A 20,081-nucleotide genomic window follows, 5' to 3' on the forward strand; every position below is an offset into this window, starting at 1 on the left:
GGACCAAGTCAAGGATTTGTGTCCCACCCATAAAGCTATTTTGATTCTCAAAGATCAACTAATCTAAAACCACTCTCAAATGGTTTGCCAAGACCCTAGCCAAGATTTTATACATACTCCCCACCAAACTAATAGGACGAAAATCACTAATATTAGAGGCACCGTTCTTTTTAGGAATTAATGCGATGAAGGTAGCATTAAGGGATTTCTCGAACTTGCAATGATGGAAAAACTCTTCAAAAATCGCTAAAACATCTTTCTCCACTACCCTCCAACAATGATGATAGAACGCCATCGTAAACCCATCCGGACCTAGAGCTTTGTCCCCATCCAAGTCAGTTACAACTTGAAGAATCTCCTCTCTCTCTCAAACTTCCTTTGAAGCCAAACCCTTTCCATGTTCCCAATATGATCAAATTCCAAATCCTCCATAAAAGGCCTCCACCCCTCAGTCTCCTTGTACAAATTTTTATAAAATTGTACTACTTGATTAGATACCTCAGAATCCTCTTCAAAAACTAGCCCATCCACCTCCAAGATCCTCAGATAATTAAACCTTCTATGGGAGTTAGCCATTTCGTGGAAAAACTTGGTGTTGTTATTCCCTTCCTTGATACATAACATCCTAGATTTTTGTCTCCATGAAATTTCTTCCAAGGAAAGAAGATGCTCCACCTGGGACCTCAAATCTACCCTATGACATATCTCCCCATCAGAGAGACCAAAATCCCCTTCCTTAGCATCTAATGTTTACAACTCCTCCAGTAATTGCTTCTTTTGATGCACTACATTGCCAAACTCTTGGCGATTCCATTGCACAATGTCCTCTTTCATAACCATTAGTTTTTTTGCAAGCATGAAACTAGGCGTACCTACAAAGGAGTGCCGATTCCACCAGGTATGAACTCTATCCACAAATCCCCCTGACCTTAACCACATATTTTCAAATCTAAACAGACTTTTCCCCCTTGCCATTCCCTCAGCCTCCAAGAGAATTGGGCTATGATCTGAGATAGGATGGGGTAAAATCCTTTGAATAACATCTAGGAAATGGTCCTCCCAATCTGGAGTGACCAAAGCTCTGTCAATCCTAGACATCGCTGGTTGATCAGAACCACTTGACCATGTAAAGCTACCTCCTTCCAAAGGCAAATCAACCAAGTTAAGATCCTCAATAAATTCAGAGAATTTTTCCATAGCCAGGGTCAAGCGGGACTCGCCCCTACGCTCGCTAGAAAAGCAAACAATATTAAAGTCCCTAAAGAAACACCACGATATCCTCCAATACTGATGAATACCCACCAACTCATCTCACATGTGGCCCCTCTCATCATTCTCATTGGGGCTATAAACGCTTGAGTAATCCCATATAAACTCGTCCCCCAACCCTTGCCACTTTACCGACACTGAGAAATTACCAACCATAACCTCCATCTTATCCAAAACCCTTTTATCCCACATAAGCAAATTACCACCAATAGTCTGATTAGCCTCCAAAACAGCCCAATCCACATAAGGACAGCTCCACAAATTACAAACCAGTTGTCTATTTATGCTAGCAATCTTCGCCTCTTGTAAACAAATAACATCACACTTACACTCCCGCAACAAATTCTTTACCACAAAACGTTTCCGAGGATCATTTAAACCTCTAACATTCCACGAAATCATCTTTATCTTCATAAACACTAAAATATCCCCAACTACCGACAGTAGCACAAGACCACCCTCTATCTCCTATCATAATTCACCGAAGAGATCAAGTTTTGCAGCTCTCTATGTCCCTTGTTTTTTGACTTAGCCCATTTTTTGCTACCCGGTGCTTTCCTATGTAACACATTGGTTGCCTCCATCACTGATTCAAGACTCTATAAGAGAGCAATGCACAACTTCTTATGTTGAGACATTGACAACCCAACCAATTTACTGAAACCAAGAATTCTGTGTTTCACCCACCTAGAAGTCTAACTTAGTCTCAATACTCAATACCTCATTGACCTCCTTCAACTCTGCCAAATTCGTCGACACACTCGGAGCAATGATTTGCAGAGGAAGGCCAACTGAGAAATCTATTTCACCAAAACCCACAGAAAAATTAGCTGCTTCCTCCACAAGCATGACCTCCCTAGGAAGGCTAAAAAGTTCCTTACTATAGGAAGAATTAACCTCCTGACCTAAAACCCCAAAACCCAGTGCTCCAGCTTGCACCACCTCCAGAAAGGGAACGGGAAAAGAAGGTCCAACCAATCTTGACACAAAAACGAGAGTCACCGTCCTCTTACCTTTAGAAATCAACCCACCCAACAACGAATTGGAGCCCAAAATGCTGTTTCGATCAGAGTTGAGCCTGAAAACCATCATCGGAGGAGACTCGATCCACCCCGACACTCCTACCGGCGACACGCCACCCTGATGTGGCGAAACCACCAGTACACCGGTGTGATGCACCTATTGTATCGGTAAAGTAAGGCTCGTTGGTGGCATCGGACACACCGGTAAGCACGATCCACCATTTACGGCCTGAACTCGTACCTTCGATGACCACCTGGGACCTCTAGCCACCTGCATCGGCATCTCGAAGCTCATCAGACTCGCCCATGGACTCTTCCCAACTTTCTTGTAAATATTGACTGAGAATAAGGGCTCAACACAATTAACGGAACATTCCCCAGACTCAATGGTTATTGGGCTTATGACATATAGGCCTGAACATGACACAGTAATAGGAAGTTGGGCTGCCAGCTAGTTAGGGCCCAAACCCAACTTACCCTTACACAATTCCTTACCAGCTCGTGATACCCATCTGTACTTCTGAGCTCTTCCATTCTTTCTATCCCAGGAAACCCATCTCCTCCCTATCACCTCAACCTTCTCGATAAGACCACTCCCTGTCCAGCATAGTCTCCCTACAAAACTCTTCTTCCTATTTTCATAGGCTTTTGAATTCAAATTAAAACTTGGGAAACGTATCCTACTTTCTGCCTGATTTTGCTCACCTACCTCTGTCTTCTCATTAATGCACTGCTCCCTCCTATCCCCTCCTTCCACCACCATCTTATCAGGCTTGCCCACCAGAAAATCCCCCACCTTGGCACCTGTAAGTCTCGGATTCACCACCATCTTCTCCTCTCCTAACTATGTCATCTTCCCCTTGATAGTGGTACCTAATTGCTTTAGCTGCTTTCTATCCTCTACTTTTCCATGAAAGCCTTGCACAGCTTCAGCAAAAGTTCTAGAGTTTTGAGCCTCTAAATAATGCCTATGCACCTAAGGAATAAATTTTGGAAGACCAGTTCCACCCACCACATATTGGGAAGGATTCAACATCTTTCTAAGTTCAAGGCCAAAAGTCCTCCAACCATTTTTCTCCTTGCCTGTAGGGATAATAATCGATCTCCTAGACCCGCCAGCTTTGAGTCCTTTCATACACTAGCTAAAAGTGGACTGAGAAGAATCAAGGAAATTTCTTTATATATGTCCAGAGACATAATTGTTAAAATGGCCGAAAATACAACAAGTGAATAGATGGACCTAATTATTTTAAAGAAAATTTGAAACATCTCAACAATCAATGTATCACACTCAAGGTCCAACATCACCAAGCATGACCGGGCCTTTGCAACAGTGTCAAGAATTGAAACCTCCTTCATATGGTAACAATTGGGCACATGAGACAAATAGAAAAGTTTTCAAATGTTGCTACAATCAGCTAAAATTTTTCCTTCATTTGCTCATCATCATATGGGGCATCTGGTGTTGTTATCCTCATAATCTAAGTAATGCAAGATGCAACTGAAAAGTTCATTAGTGACCAATGCCTTCATTGAGGGTAAAAGTGCATCTTTCATTGATTTGGATGGTGCTTGATCCACATTTGCTGACAAATTTTTGTCTATATCAATAAGAGTGAGGTGGTTATCAATGGAGGAATAGGAGTTAAGGAGGATTTTCACATCCTCCTTAAGCTGCGCCTCAAAGTCTCTATCAAAGGAAGTCATTTTTAGCCACAAAATACAAAGACTGAAACTTTACTTGTTGCTGCTAAAGAACTTGATCGTTTCTAGGTTTAATTGGCTAATCTCACTTCTTCTTTCGAAAATTGGGCTAATGGATGGAGTTTTTTTTTTTTTTTTCCTTTTTGTACTGATTTGAATTGGGTGGAGGGGATAAGATGTTCTAATACCAAGTTGATGTAGAATAAAATAGGAAAACAAGGATAAAAGAAGAATAAAAGGATAAACTGGACAAACTTTACGCTCCACCTCCTAAAATTTGCTTGCAAGCCCTAGGCATCACCACCTAAGTGTATTTGGCATCACTACCAAACAAAGAAAAAGTCATCATTCTCAAATATTCATATTATTCTAATTCAAATTGTCTTGCCTTTCACAATTACAGGAGTACTAGTTTAATAGGGTCTAGGGATTACACCAATATAGAAAAACTCCTAGTCAAATCACCTAAAACCCTTAACAATAAAGCTCAATTTAAAATTTAAAGTTAAAAAAAAATTACATTCAAAAATAAATCTTAAATAATTTTAATGCTCCTTGCATCATAATGTACCCCTTGTGTCAATCAATATAAATAATTTAGGAGTTCATATAGATGTTCACCTTTTATAGTTTGACCAAATTAGAAGTTTGCACATAGTTTTTGTTAATCAATATAAATATCACTTGTGCTTCACATTTTAATTAGGAAAACACAATTGGCCTGCAGACAATGGCAGAGATGCCAACTTGAGATAATAATAAATTCTTCAGTCACCAACTCAAGTTTTATTTCCTTAGATATGAGTCAGAAATATGTACTAGTAGTTTGTAAGTTCATCCGCACTTTCATTTTATTAAAATGAGAGAGAGATAAAAGAATTGAATGTGCTATCCTTATGTTGTATGAAGTATGCAGCAGGTAATTGAAAGGCAAAATCTACATCCAGATAATCTTGGTAAAATGGACCAACTGTCTCTTGAGCTACAGGTATGACGTTTTAAAGTTTTTTAGTTGGTAAATAAATGAGGTGGAAAGTAATAAGAAATAGATTATGTCTACTTTGAGATAATAACTATTGAATCCATAAGAGGTTCCTTTAATTCACAAGGAGAAGTTTGAAGTCCACCAAAAGGATTGGAGGAAAATTTTTTTTTGATAGGTAATAAGGATATATATTCAAAAACATTGCCTTATGCAAAAAAACATGAGGCAGAGAAAAAATACAGATAAAGAAAATTATGAAGAGAGAAAAAAGAAAGGAAAAGATACTAAATACAAAGGAGAGAGCTAACGAACATAGGGAGAGAGTCACTAGAGGTGATTCCCCAAGCCCTAGACTAGTCAAATTGGGAGCCACTGAAAGAAGCCAATAATTGGTCATTCGAGATTTCCAAGTTCTCAAACGTCCTCCATTTTTTCTCCCTCCAAAGACACCACATTAAGCACAAAAGAGCTAAATTCCAAATGCTAGATGAATGTTTTCTAGGCCAAGTCCACCAACCAAAGAGAGTATCTGCAACCGTTCTTAGCAAGACCCATGAAAACCCAAAGGATCTAAACACCAAACTCCACAACCTATGAGCCTTACCACAATGAAGAAGCAAATGATCCACTGTCTCTCCATTACAACGGCACATAATGCACCAATCAACAAAATCCATCTCTCTACCCCTCAAATTATCACCTGTAAGGATCTTATCCCACATAGCAATCCACACAAAGAAGGAGACACGCCGAGGAGCCTTAACCTTCCATACACCTTTCGAAGGAAAAATAACGTGCAAAGGTCTTCTTAACTTATTGTAAAACGATCGGACATCAAAATCTTCATTCTTTGTCAACTTTCATTGCATACGATCTCCATTTTTAGTGGGAGGTAGATTTGAACCCAAGGTGCGGAGAAAATCATCCACTCCACCCATTTCCCAATCATTTGGTCTCCGAATAAAATGAACATCCCAGCTTCTCCGTGCCTTTATCCCTAACCGATCAAGAGAAGAGGACACCGATGCCTCTTTATTGGAAGCCATCCCATACACATTCAGAAAAGTCAATTGAAGTGGAGACTCCCCACACCATAGATCTGTCCATAGCTTAACTTTATCTCCCACCCCTACCTCAAACCAAATATTTTTTGCTAAATTCCTCCCCACCCATACGGATACGTCTCCACAAGCCACACTCGTGTACCCCTCTACCTAGCTTGGATGTCCATCCACCCCCCCCCCCCAATCTTCCCCAAACTTTAGTGCTACAACCCTTCTCCAAAACCTTGTCTCCTCGATCCCAAACTGCCATAACCACTTCCCTAGTAAGGCTTTATTAAAAGTAGTTAATTTCCTTACCCCTAACCCACCATATTCCAAAGGTGCACACACCTTGTTCCATCCCACCAAATGTGTCTTGGCATCCCCCCACAAGAAATCCCTTTGCAAGGTCTCAATTTTATTGGCCACATGCATAGGGATGGTAAAAAGAGATAAAAAAAAATATATGTAGGAAGACTAGATAGAGTGCTCTTAAGGAACGTTAGTCTTCCACCTTTTGACAAATACATCTTCTTCCATCTAGGCAACTTACACTAAACTTTCTCCAAGATAGGATTCCAAACGGTAGGGGACTTGTAGGATGCCCCCAATGGCATACCAAGATAGGTCACAGGCAAAGACCCAATCCGGCAGCCCAAAATCTCAACCAAAACATGGACATTAGGCACCTACCTAATGGGAACCATCTCACTTTTTAGCGCATTAACCTTTAAACCTATCACTGCCTGGAAACAAAGAAGAAGCATCCAAACACGTAGAATCTGCTCCTCATCTACATCACAAAACAGAATCGTATCATCTGCAAACAAAAGATGTGAGATACAAACCCCTCCACCCCGACTACCATCAGCTCTAAAACCTTGAAGCAAACTAGCCCTTTCAGCTCTTTTCATCATCTTACTGAAGACCTCCATTATAACCAGAAACAACAAGGGAGATAGCGGATCCCCTTGTCTCAATCCCCTCAAACTCCCAAAGAAATTGGCAGGAGACCCATTAAACAAGATAGAGAATTGGACTGTAGATATGCAAGTGTGGATCCACCAACCCCACCTCATCCCAAATCCCATTCTCTTCAATAAATCTAGAAGAGCCTCCCAGTTCACATGATCATACGCATATCCATATCTAATTTGCAAATAAACCCCAAAGTCTTATTCTTCACCCTGCTATCAATGCACTCATTAGCAATAAGAACTAAGTCAAGTATCTGTCTACCACCCACAAAATTGTTCTGAGACTCAGATATCAGCTTATCTAACACCTCTTTTAGGCGGTTTGCCAAAACCTTAGCCAAAATCTTGTAAACACTCCCCACCAAACTAATAGGTCTAAAATCTCGAATATTGGAGGCACCATTCTTTTTAGGGATTAAGGCTATGAGCGTTGCATTGAGAGATTTTTCAAACTTACTGTGTTGATAAAACTCTTCAAACACAGCTAAGACATCTCTTTCCACAACTCCCCAACAATGGTGATGGAAAACCATAGAGAAACCATCGGGACCGGGAGCTTTATCTCTTTCCAACTCTTTGACAACTCGAAGAACCTCCTCCTTTTCAAACCTCCGTTCAAGCCAATCCCTCTCCAACCCCTCTAACTGATCAAACTCCAGGCCTTCCACAAAAGGCCACCATACCTCAGTCTCCTTGTACAAGTTTTTATAAAACTATACATCTTGGTCTGCCATCTTAGATTCGTCTTCATAAATAACCCCATTCACCTCCAACATACTAATATGATTATACCATTTTCGAGAATTGGCCACCTTGTGAACAAATTTTGGTATTGTTATCTCCTTCCTTGATGCAAAGCATCCGCGACTTCTGTCTCCACGAGACTTCTTCCAAAGAGAGAAGGTTCTGTGTTTAAGATCTCAACATAGCCCTCTCACCAATCTCCACTTCGGAAAGGCCATACTCCCCGTCCTTAGCATCCAATAATTTCAAAGTCTCCAACAAATCTTTTTTCTGACGCTCTACATTTCCAAAATCCCTACGGTTCCACTAAATAATATCTTCCTTCAATGCCTTCAACTTCTTGGCAAGTACAAAACTGGGAGTACCTGAGAAGGAGTATCGATTCCACCAAGAGTAGACCCTATCTTTGAATCCATTCGTCTTTAGCCATATGTTCTCGAAGCTAAAAGGACTTTTCCCCCTTAATATCCCTCCTGCCTCCACTAAAATGGGGAAGTGGTCTAAAATAGGCCAAGGTAAAACGTGTTAGATCACATCTGGAAAGTGATCCTCCCAGTCATGAGAAACCAGGGCCCTGTTTGTCCTAGACATCAAAGGCTGATTTAAACCACTAGACCATGTATAACTCCCTCCTTCCAACGACAAATCTATCAAACTAAGCTCCTCAATGAACTCAGAAAACATCTCCATAGCCGGGGTATGGCGAGATGCCCCCAACCGTTTACTAGGAAAACGAACAATGTTAAAATCCCCTATGGATGAATGGAGAAAAAACATTTTGAAATTTATATTAATGAAATTCTGAATTTCCTTGGAGGCTACTATGCATATAAATAGGAAAAGAAATCATAGGGAGGCTAGAAATATGAAAAATCACCAAAAAGATCAAAACTAGAAAATTTACAAAATCAAATCCTACAAACCTTATGAGACATCTCAAAACAAATTGGATCTTATTCTAAATTCTAAATTGAAAGTTAAAAAAATAAAAATAAAAACCTTATCATAAATAGCAAAAATTACTAAATGAATGCCTAAATGGAGGAATTTGTCCAAAAAGTGGCATAGGTCATGGCCATAACTTAATGCAGGTAATTTTATTATTGTCAGAAGGAAATATGACTTTGTATTATTTCTTTATCCACTCTCTCTTGAAATTTTCATGAAAGCTTTGAAATTTGCGTTTTATTGAAAATCCTACCACCATAAGAAAAGCTAGGTATTTTCTTTTTTAACAACGTTGAAGACTACTTGTTGCACTCCCAGAATGATGACTCTGACTTTTACGGCAGCCCCAAAAATTTGTTATTTAAGGCAGGATATGCTTACATATTTTAGAACCATTGTTATATTAAAAGTGCTCGGTAACACTTCACATTTCAAAAATCTTCATAAACGGCATGTTGTTTATATTAGCTTGAGAACGGTACCTCCTATGCCATGTTGAGCAAGGAAATTGAGGAGAAGACACATGAATTGAGGTATTATAGATACGTCACTAACCTCTTGTTACTGTAAAGACATATACATACGACAATAAATTAATGTTGAGAAATGTTCACACCTAACACAGGAAGATTAGGGGAGAAGAGCTCCCTGGAATGGATATAGAAGAATTACAGAAACTAGAGAAAGAGCTTGAAGTAGGCTTGAGCCGTGTTATAGAAACAAAGGCTTGTCTCTCTTTTTTATCTCTGTTTGCCGGCATTATAATGGAGTGTTGAAATTTATGTACTTTCTCTTAATATAAGAAACTTTTGTCTTGCAGGGTGAAAGATTTCTGGAAGAGATCACTGCCCTTCAGCAAAAGGTCATGTTCCAAACTTTAAATCTTTGCAGGACATTTGATACAATTATTAAAATGTTTGCAAGACATTTCCGGAACAGATCAGCACCCTTGAGCTAAAGTTCATATGGTTTCAATTTATAACAGTTTCGTACTTTAGTGATGATCCACTCCATAAAGATATCATGGTAAAATATTGAAATATTAGGTGGAAAGAAGAAACTAAGAGAAGTTGAAAGAACACAAGGAATTAAGGTGGTTTTGTCTTAGAGGCCAACGTGAACAGTAGAAAATTTTAAACAACTATATATTCATTATTGAATTTTGTGTATAATAGTGTACTTATTTAAGGGAATGTGCAGTAGACTAACTCTGTGTTAACCCTACGATTGCAGTAATATAGTTAGTACTGTTTACAATTAAGACTACTATAATGTAATAAGCTTAAACCCTAATCCATATCTTTAGCAAATGTTAGCTGTAAAACTTTGTCATAACGTTAATGCAAGTTGGTGCAAGTTCATATAAATAGTGGTCTTTGTGTGCATTAGCTAGCTCAATGGGTAGAGAAAGGAAAAGTTCACATGGCTAACAACAAGTAACAAGCACCATTGAGTATTTAGTTGAAACAATTGTCAACGTAAATTCAGAACTGATTGTTATATTGTTTATCCTATCACCTGACCTATACCAATTCATAACGTATTGATTTCTTATATAAGAAGTTAGGTAAATCTACCATATTAATTAAATTATATTTTGTATTTAAGGCTAAGAAGTCTTAGTAATGTCTCTCTGTTCATCTTATTCTTTTAATGCAGGGAGCCCAACTGATGGAAGAAAACCAACGATTAAAACAGGTAATAGGTCTTTTTTTTTTTTTTTTTTTTTTTTTATAGAAAAAATTTTCCGTCTCTCTTTCTATCTCAATTATAAAAAATGTCTCGTCCACAGATGGAGAATCTGTTTAGCACTCAAACATATGTACTTGAACAAGGTCAATCATCTGAGTCAATCACCAATATTTGCAGCTCATCTGATCCTCAAAACAATGATGGTTCAGACATATCTCTCAAGTTGGGGTAAGTTTTATAAAATCCTAAAAAATTTTGAGTTTTTTGGATGAAGTAAAAAATAATATTCAGGATTCAATCAAATGATATTTACATCAAACCTCAATATTTAGGGGTCTTATATCATATTGTTTTAGTTTCAATAGAGTAACTTGACCAAACAGATAAATTTGTTCTTAGGTTTAATTATTTCTCTGGATTTAGTATTACAATATGTACTATATTCTAATTTACAGTTCTAATGGGTTTATTTGGTACTGAAAGATAAATTTGGTGTTGAAATTAATGGTTGCTACCACAGGGTGCTGTCACTTGCAACTCATCATCGAGCAATTTGTCTGTTTCAGTAGCAACTAAACCATCATCATTGATTGCATGGCAAGAAATGCATACTGCTACTATAGGGAAACTCTTTGCCTTAGTGCAATCTTTCTATGTCTTGCAGGCTACCTTTCCTTAAATGAATTTGAAGTATAGTGAAGATCAAGAAGCATGCATGGATTCTCTTTTCTCAAATACAAAAGAAAAAAGGCCATGCTTAAGTAAATACAAATCCTAGCTCAAAGTTGTAATTAATTTTCTCTAAGGCCAATTTGTTTCCACCAGCTGATTCTAAGAGAGTCTGCATGTGTATACGATAGATTTTGGATGCTTAATAATTTTTATGGATGAATCAAGGGTCAATTTGTTACATTGGAAAATAAAGTAGAGGGTGTTGGAAAAGGTCGAGTGTAGGGTTGAGACTAATGGCAAGTCATACTATTGATAAATTGATTCACAATTCTACAATAGGTTTTGTTTATCTTTGCGTGATTGCTAGTATTACATATTTTTCGCAACAATATCTGCGAGCTTCCTATGTTTTTGCAACCTAGATTCTTGCACCAACTTGAGAAAAGTGATATCATAATTCATAATATTAACTTGCTTGCGGATTTAGGGCTGATGGTAGTCGGGGTGGAGGGGTATGTGTCTCACATCTTTTGTTCGCGGATGATACGATTCTATTTTGCGACGCTAATGAGGAGCAGATTCTACATGTTAGACTGCTTCTTCTTTGTTTCCAGGCTATGACGGGTTTAAAGGTTAATGTGCTAAAGAGTGAGATGGTTCCCATTGGGGAGGTTCCTAATGTCTATGTCCTGGCAGAGATTTTGGGATGCCGGATTGGGTCTTTGCCTATGACCTATCTTGGTATGCCTTTGGGGGCATCCCACAAATCCCCTACCATTTGGAATCCTATCTTGGAGAAAATTGAGCGTAAGTTGTCCGGTTGGAAGAAGATGTATTTGTCAAAAGGTGGTAGACTAATGTTGCTTAAAAACACATTATCTAGTCTCCCCACTTATTATTTGTCTCTTTTCACCATCCCTACGCATGTGGCCAATAAAATTGAGAGGTTGCAAAGCGATTTCTTGTGGGGGGACTCCAAGTTACACTTGGTAGGATGGGACAGGTTGTGTGCACCTTTGCAAAATGGTGGGTTAGGAGTAAGGAAATTAACTACTTTTAATAAAGTCTTACTTGGGAAGTGGTTATGGAGGTTTGTTAATTAGGAGACAAGGCTTTGGAGAAGGGTTGTAGCTCTCAAGTTTGGGGAAGAATGGGGGGGATGGACTTCCAAACTAGGTAGAGGGGTACATGGGTATGGCTTGTGGAGAAGTATCTGCATGGGGTGGGGGGATTTTAGCAAGAATATTCGCTTTGAGGTGGGGTTGGGGGATAGAGTGATGTTTTGGATAGATCAATGGTGTGAGGATTCTCCACTTCAATTGACTTTTCCGAGTGTGTATGGGATTGCCTCCAATAAAGGGGCATTGGTGGTCTCTTCTCTTGAACGGCTGGGGATTGAGGAGTGGAGAAGATGGGACGTTCATTTTACTCGAAGACCAAATGATTGGGAAATGGGTGGGGTGGATGATTTTCTCCGTACCTTGGGCTCAAATCTACCTCCCATTGAAAATGGAGACGGTATACGATGGAAGTTGACAAAGAAGGGGGACTTTGATATTCGATCGTTCTACAATAAGTTAAGAAGCCCTTTGCCCATTATTTTCCCTTGGAAAGGTGTTTGGAAGGTTAAGGCTCCTCAGCGTGTTTCCTTCTTTGTGTGGACTGCTGTATGGGATAGGATCCTTACAAGTGATAATTTGAGGGGTAGATGGGATTTTGTCAACTGGTGTATCATGTGCTGCAGTAATGGGGAGATGGTGGATCATTTGTTTCTACATTGTGGAAAGGCTTATCGGTTGTGCAGTTTGGTGTTTAGATCTTTTGCGTTTTCTTGGGTCTTGCCAAGATCAGTTGCGGATACTCTATTCGGCTGGTGGAATTGGCCTAGAAAGCATTCGTCTAGCATTTGGAATTTAGCTCCATTATGCTTGATGTGGTGTCTTTGGATGGAGCAAAATATTAATCATGAATAGTACATGAGGTCACTTATATAGCATACACAATAATTTTCATGTGTTTCTACTTTCTGGAGAAGTGATATCTTTTTTTAGTGTTTTAATGCTAGTCGGTTTCCAACTGGAAATCTCACCAAACATATTTATTTTTGGTATAACAAGAAAACATGAACATATTAAACATTCTAAAATTAATAATTACACTTACCACTTCTATCTTTGTATAGTTTGATTTATTAATCATATATAGTACATGCGGTCACATCCTTTGATTTATTTTTTTTTCAATCCCAATTCCCAAATTGTTAAATCGAGATATATATCTAAAACATGTACTTTATTATATTACACTTTGAATTAATTAAACCCATGAATCAAAAAACAAATAAAACTACTTCAAACATCTAGTCTCTTAGCTCGAGTGATATGTACAGTGGTACCCCAATCATTGTTATCCTAAAAAAAAAAAAAAAAAAAGAACTTCAAAGTAGTTGAGTGTGACCTTTTAGACTAAAGGTTAACAATTATTGGAACTTGATGTAGACCACACTTGAATAAAATAAAAATTTTCCCAATATCCAAATATTGCACTTTAAGCTAAATGAGTTGTGTTAACGAGTTCCATAAGCAACTCTTTGTGCTTCGCAACATTTTTTATGCTTTTAACACCTTCCAAAACATAGGGTTACAAAGTAAATTCCATCAAACGGGAAAAAAGTAGAGCTTTCTCTTTTTTTGTTTCTCTTTGAAAGTTTTAGGTGATATAAATGAAATTTCCATTTTGATATATTTAGTAGTATTGTTGGTTTTCTTATAACATTTTTTGGGCCTAAAAATTTAGTAGTTTTTTTTTGGTGAACATGTCAAAGGATTTTATCAAACATTTAAATCTCCTCAATTTTATAAGATGTGACATTAAATTATAAACCTTTTGTCAAGAGCATTGTAGCTCTCAGTTGGCAAATACTATTTTTCCAACTATCAAATTATAAAAATAAAAACAAAAAAAGAAAATTATAAAACCATTTATCTAAACCTATAATGGTTAAATAATTAGCAAAAATACATAAAAAAAAAGGAACAATACATTTTAACTTTTCATTAGTAATGATTCAAGGAAATTGCAAATATCATTTTAACCTAATCACATTTATTGGGGGGGGGGGGGGGAGGACCTTAAAACCCTTAGTTTTGCCTAATTGTACCTTTTAAAGGATAATTACAAGAACAATTGAGGAATCATTAGTATTTAATAATCGGATGAATCAAGTGCAACCTTGCAATTATTTTTAGTTCAATTAAATAGGATTATGACATGTCCTTGATTTTAAATTGAATCCTCATGGTACCAATTAAAATCAATTGTTCATACTCACATATGATCAGAGACAACCTTGTGGATACATCTTAGTAGTTAAAACTTGATTTCATGATATCTTTTAGTCCAATGGTTTCAATTGTAGCCTGTGACCTGTAGTTTTGATTATTAAGATTTAAAGATTTGTTTTATATGAAGCGAATGAAATTACAGTCAAACGTTACGATTTTACCTTTAAGATGTAAAATTACCATTTTGTCTCCAAACAAGGTTAAATACAAGTTGTAAAATTAGGTGTCTACAAAAGTGCAAGAACAAAACCCTTGTTTGTTTTCTCATTATTACTTGAGATAATTGTTAGCATAACCATGTTCAATATAATTTATAAATGTCCAACCCTAATGAAATTTTGATTCTATTTAAATAAATATAAATAACCTTATACTTTCTTAAATAAATTATATACTTTAAAAATAATAATTTTATTTATAGATATTTAAAAATTTTAACTAAGATATAGGATGTAAGAAGTTGTTGAGGTCCAAAATATGACGATGTTGTATCAAAGTCCAAAACAATACAAATGATTGAAATCTAGAAAACATTCGGGCTTTCAATAAAAAAAGGGAAGACCCAAATCCATTAAGAGCCCATAGGAAGGGACCCAAGCCTATGAATGGGCAAGCTTTGGACCTCACGAAACAAAGGAAAGAAGAAGTCCAACCCAACCCTCAAAGGTAAGAAAATCACTGAGGAGCCCGGGGAGAAAATTGAAGTAGAATATCTGGTGATTCCAGGACCCTAGGATTCTCAGGATGTGCTGCAAGGTCAGGTTGGGATTGAGAAAGTTCAATGGGGCATGCCCAGAAACACAAAGAACGAGGGCAGATATGTCCCATCAGCCACCCAATGATGCAGAAAAGGATTAAAAGGCTTAGGAACCAACAACTCATGAATAAGAGTCCAGTACCTCGGGGAACCTAGGAAGATGGACTATGAAGGAAGGTGGCTAAGGATCTTTTAGCCTAATAAAAGGGAATTGGCCCATTTGGGGAAACTGACAAAAGAGAAAGCAACCAAAAGGTGGGTTTGAAAATGTGAAATCTAGAAGTCTTGGAAAAAGAAAGATCTAAGGCCAGCCCTCTAAGACTCCCAAGAATGGGAAAGTCAGCTAAGGGCTTTTGAAGAGAGAACCTCAAAAGAGGGAAATAGTGAAGAATAAGGAAGGAATCAGCTACTAGTGCCGCTGACACAACATTGGTTCTGGTACCCTAGGGAGCAAATAGAGGGAATCAATGGTTTGATGTATGTTAGTATGTATGTGTTGTAGGATCCGTGCTTTGCATACCACTTGGTTTAAAATCAGCCAATTTAGTTGTGATTAACCAAGCCCAGTCCCTTAAAGCATAAAGTATCAGGCCCAGGATCTTTCCTTCTTTACTTAGGCTTGTGTGCTATTTTACCAAAAAAAAAAAGCGCACACATTAAGGCGACTCCACTGGGCACTGGGCAAAGGAGAAGGAAAAAGCAGTCTCTTCGTAAAGCATGGCTCCAAGACCAAGGAACAGTAAGGGTACCAACGTGCCAACCGCAGCATCTGAGCCCGTGGAAGAGGATGAAGTAGCTTTCAGGCAGAGGAATGAAGTACCTTTGATGGAGCATGAGGTGCAAGAGCTAGACACCCTGGCTCGGATGGCAAAAATGATGAAGCACCTTTAGCAGGAAATCCGTCTCCTCAAAGAGGGGAGAACCCAAGAAATCAAGGATAACGCTCCACCTATGGTCAACCAAGAAAGGGCTCAGCCAGAAGGAGGGTCAGCAGTAGAAGAAGGAGCCAACCCCTAGTATCTCACATTGGCAGCTGTCAATGCCCTTCTTGAACAAGAAAGGGATAAGCTCTCCGGGATCCCCAAGTAGTTCTCTCAGGATCCCTCATTCCAACAAGAACTCCTTGACAAGCCCTACTCCAAGGGATATGAACCTCCAAAGTTCCACCCTTTTAATGGAAGGAATGGAAGCATTGTGGAACACGTGAGTAAATTCATTCACACCAAGGGCCCTTATGCAACAGACAAGGAGTTATGTCTAAGAGAGTTTGCTAAGACCCCGACAGACAGAGCATACACATGATACGCCACCTTGAAGCCTGGGTCCATTAAGACCTAGGATGCGATGCTGGAAAGATTTTTTGCAAAGTATTATCCAAGTGAAGATAAAGTCACTTTCTGGACCCATCAGATGGTAAAGAAAGGCCTGGAGAAGATCCTGTCCAGTTCATCAAAAGATTTGAGGATGTTTCTCTTGACTGTTATGGAGATCACGAAGAAAAAGAGCTCGTGGAGACCTGCATATCCAACATGCTCTCTTATTACAGACTTAATCTCGAAAATTTATGCATAACCTAGTTTTCTAACTTACTACAAAGGACCAAGAGAATAGCGTTAACCATAAAGACGAAGAGAGTACCAGTATCCTAATCCATGACAGCCTCCATAGGAGAAAAAAGAAAGAGACCTTAAGGAAAAGTGACTAAGGAAACACCTGTAATCCCGTGTATTACAGAAGAGTTGAACCATGTTTTGAATAAATGGATTGGAGACGGAATTGTTAGGCCATTCACTGTATCTAGGCCACCTACCAAGAAAGAAAGAAAGAATCCCTTGTTTTGTAGGATTCATAACTATGTCAAGCACTCTACTAAGGATTGTTCGACCCTCTGAAGGCTTTTTCACAAAAAGCTTAGGGAGGGGACTCTGGAGCTCACCCAATGGGAACCTGAGATGTAGAGGAGAATGAAGGATCCTTTCATCCAAGCACAATCAGGACCCTTCAAAAGAGCCCTAAGTTCAGATCACTATTCAACCAACTGGGATTTGGGCCAAAAGCAAGAAGGATTGCCACAAAATCCCTTATAAGTATAGCAGCAGATTCAGGGGTAGAGTGTTTCACAGAGGAATCCCATACCAGCGGAGCTTACATGGAGACAACCAATGTAATAACCTTCACGAATAAAGATATGAGGGTTGAGCACCAGGACCATCGTAGACCCCTTTATTTAATGGCTACCATAAATGGTGTCCAAATCACAAGAGCATTGGTGGACACATGGGCATCACTCAACCTCATCACTCTAAGTACCCTAGAGGCTGTGGGCATGATTGGCAGAAGGTTCTTGTGGGCTCCTATGGAGATAACAGGATTTGGAGGGGCAACGGAATCAACTGAAGGATATGTGCAGCTGGCCTTGAGAGTAGGCCCAATAGTAGCCCTGACCAGATTCCATGTGATCAACTCAGAAGTTTCCCATCATGTTTTGTTGGGGAGCCTTTGGCTTCATAAGCATTGCCTCATTCCTTCCACATACCATCAATTTGTCAAAGGGAGATTGAATGGGAGACCCATAAGAATCCCTGCCAACCCAAACCCATTTAGCCAAGGAGAAGTGAACTTTGTAGAAACGATGTTTTATGACGAATTGGGGCCAGATGACGAGAGTCCCACACCAGGAACACCTAGAGCACCTCTCTTAGAAGAAGAAGAAGGGGGTACCCATAATCTAAGGAACCTCTTAGACAAAAAAAGGTAAAACAAGGAGACCAGCTCCTTAGGATTCTGAGAGTGTGTGATAGTACAGGAACCCGGAGGAAGGTTAATATATCATTTATGAAGGTGCGCAGGACCCAAATGCGTTGTGCAGGAAAGTCTCAAACCACCAAATTGCATGATGGCTTAAGAAGAAATCTTGGAGGACCTAGACAAGGAAGCACAGATCTAGCCTAAAGAGGAATTGGAAGAAATAAACTTGGGGGCTAGTTTAGGATCACCAAAGCCTATTTTTATCAGCAGTCAGTTAATAGCACAAGAAATAGAACGATTTGTAGCATTACTCAAGAGGTACGTGGATGTATTCGCATGGACATATGATGAGATGCTTGGCCTAGATCCAGGACTGGTAGTCTATTCTCTTAATGTGGACTTGGGAGTCAAACCGGTAGTTCAACCAGCGAGGGTCTTTCACACCGAGGTAGAGGCTCAAATAACTCAGGAAGTTAGGAAATTACTGGTAGCTGGGTTCATTAAGCTAATCCAGCATCCCAAATAAGAGTCCAACTAGTACTTGTGAAGAAAAAGAATGGCCAAATTCGATGTTGTGTGAATTTTCATAATCTAAAAAAGGCATGTCCAAAGGATAAGTTCTCCCTGCCCAATATTGATTTCCTTGTAGATTCAGTTGCGGAAAACTTCATGTTTTCGTTTATGGATGGATATAGTAGGTATAACCAAATTCGGATGGTTGCCAAAGATGTAGAAAAGACAGCGTTTAGGACCCCGATTGGAAACTTTTACTAGACTATGATGCCCTTTGGCCTTAAAAATACAGGGGCCACGTACCAACAAACCATGATAGCCATCTTCCATGATATGATGCACAAGGAAATGGAAGATTATGTAGATGACATCATGGTAAAGTCAAAAACCAGGGCAGGACACTTCCAAGTACTTGAACGAGTTTTTGAGAGGTGCAGGATGTACAAATTGTGCATGAATCCCATGAAGTGTTCCTTTGGAGTGTCTATTGAGAAATTCCTTGGGTTCCTAGTACATCACAGAGGCATAAGGGTGGATCCAGCTAAGGCCACAGCCATCGCAACAATGGAAAGGCCTACGACGGTTAAAGAGCTCAAAAGTTTCTTGGGGAGGGTCTCCTACATCAAGAGGTTTATGCTAGGATTAGCTTCAGTCACAAGTGAATTATCCAAACTGTTGAAAAAGGGTGCTGAGTTCACTTAGGGAACTGAGTACCAGGAAGCCTTTCAGAGAATCCAGCAAATCATGAATCATCTGCCTACCCTGAAAGTACCAGTACATGGGTGACCTCTGTTGCTATATTTAGTATCAAATTCCCAAGCTATAGGAGCCCTACTAGCACAGGAAAATGATGAACGGAATGAGCAACCCATTTATTATGTGAGTTGGACACTAAAAGATATAGAGACCTGGTACCCTAAGATAGAAAGAGCGTGTCTAGTGGCTATCTACACATCCCAAAGGCTAAAACGGTACTTTTCAGCCCATCAGATCCTCCTGGTGACTAAGTTTCATCCTATAAAGGCACCTCTTCTCCATCAACCTCTCCTGACGGGAAGAATAGCACAGTGGCTGGTCTTGCTCTCTCAATATGACATTGGTTTAAGGACCCTCAAAGCTGTCAAAAGCTAAGCCATAGCGGATCTACTAGCCCAATTCCCAGGGGAAGAAGAGTGTTCACTAAGTAAGGAGATCCTAAGAGAAGTAGTAGTAGCAGAGCTCCCAAGAAATAAGTGGACCATGAGGTTTGATGGGTCAGCAACAGCAACTTCAAATGGCTTAGGAATTGTGCTAAGTTGCGAAAATGGGGATACCGTGCCATTATCCTTCAGGCTCAAGTTCCCCTGCACAAATAATGGTGTTGAATATGAGGCGTACCTAACTAGGCTAGTTGTAGCACTCAACGTGGGAGTAAAGCATATGAGGGTTTTAGGAGACACTAACCTTGTGGTTTCTAAAGTAAAAGGGGATTTTGCATTAAGAGAGTAGAGTCTAGCAGCTTATAGAACCTGGGCACAGAAGGTGGAACATAAATTCCAAACCTTTAATATGGAGTACACCCAAATGAGTGAAAACTGGTTCTCTGATTCACTAGCCACTTTGGGATCCCAGATACCCTTTAAAGGAAAGAGCACCTTGATAAGGATAAGCAAGCAAGAAAATT

General features: G+C 39.2%; 1 protein-coding gene across 3 annotated transcripts in view; it reads left to right on the top strand.

Moving 5' to 3' along the window:
- LOC115968038 (MADS-box protein JOINTLESS-like) overlaps positions 1–11,394 on the top strand; it is a 28,426-nt gene extending 17,032 nt beyond the window's left edge. The window contains exons 3-9 of one of the 3 annotated variants that reach the window (XM_031087228.1): positions 4,905–4,983; positions 9,161–9,225; positions 9,318–9,417; positions 9,513–9,554; positions 10,352–10,390; positions 10,485–10,612; positions 10,905–11,394. In XM_031087228.1, the coding sequence (XP_030943088.1) occupies positions 4,905–4,983; positions 9,161–9,225; positions 9,318–9,417; positions 9,513–9,554; positions 10,352–10,390; positions 10,485–10,612; positions 10,905–10,953 (502 nt within the window). In that variant the 3' untranslated portion in view covers positions 10,954–11,394. The remainder of the gene's footprint in view (positions 1–4,904; positions 4,984–9,160; positions 9,226–9,317; positions 9,418–9,512; positions 9,555–10,351; positions 10,391–10,484; positions 10,613–10,904) is intronic. The other 2 variants (XM_031087229.1, XM_031087227.1) reach the window with 2 other exon arrangements.
- Positions 11,395–20,081: the final 8,687 nt, after the last annotated feature.

Source organism: Quercus lobata, chromosome 11 (genome assembly GCF_001633185.2).
Source record: "Quercus lobata isolate SW786 chromosome 11, ValleyOak3.0 Primary Assembly, whole genome shotgun sequence".
NCBI lineage: Eukaryota > Viridiplantae > Streptophyta > Magnoliopsida > Fagales > Fagaceae > Quercus > Quercus lobata.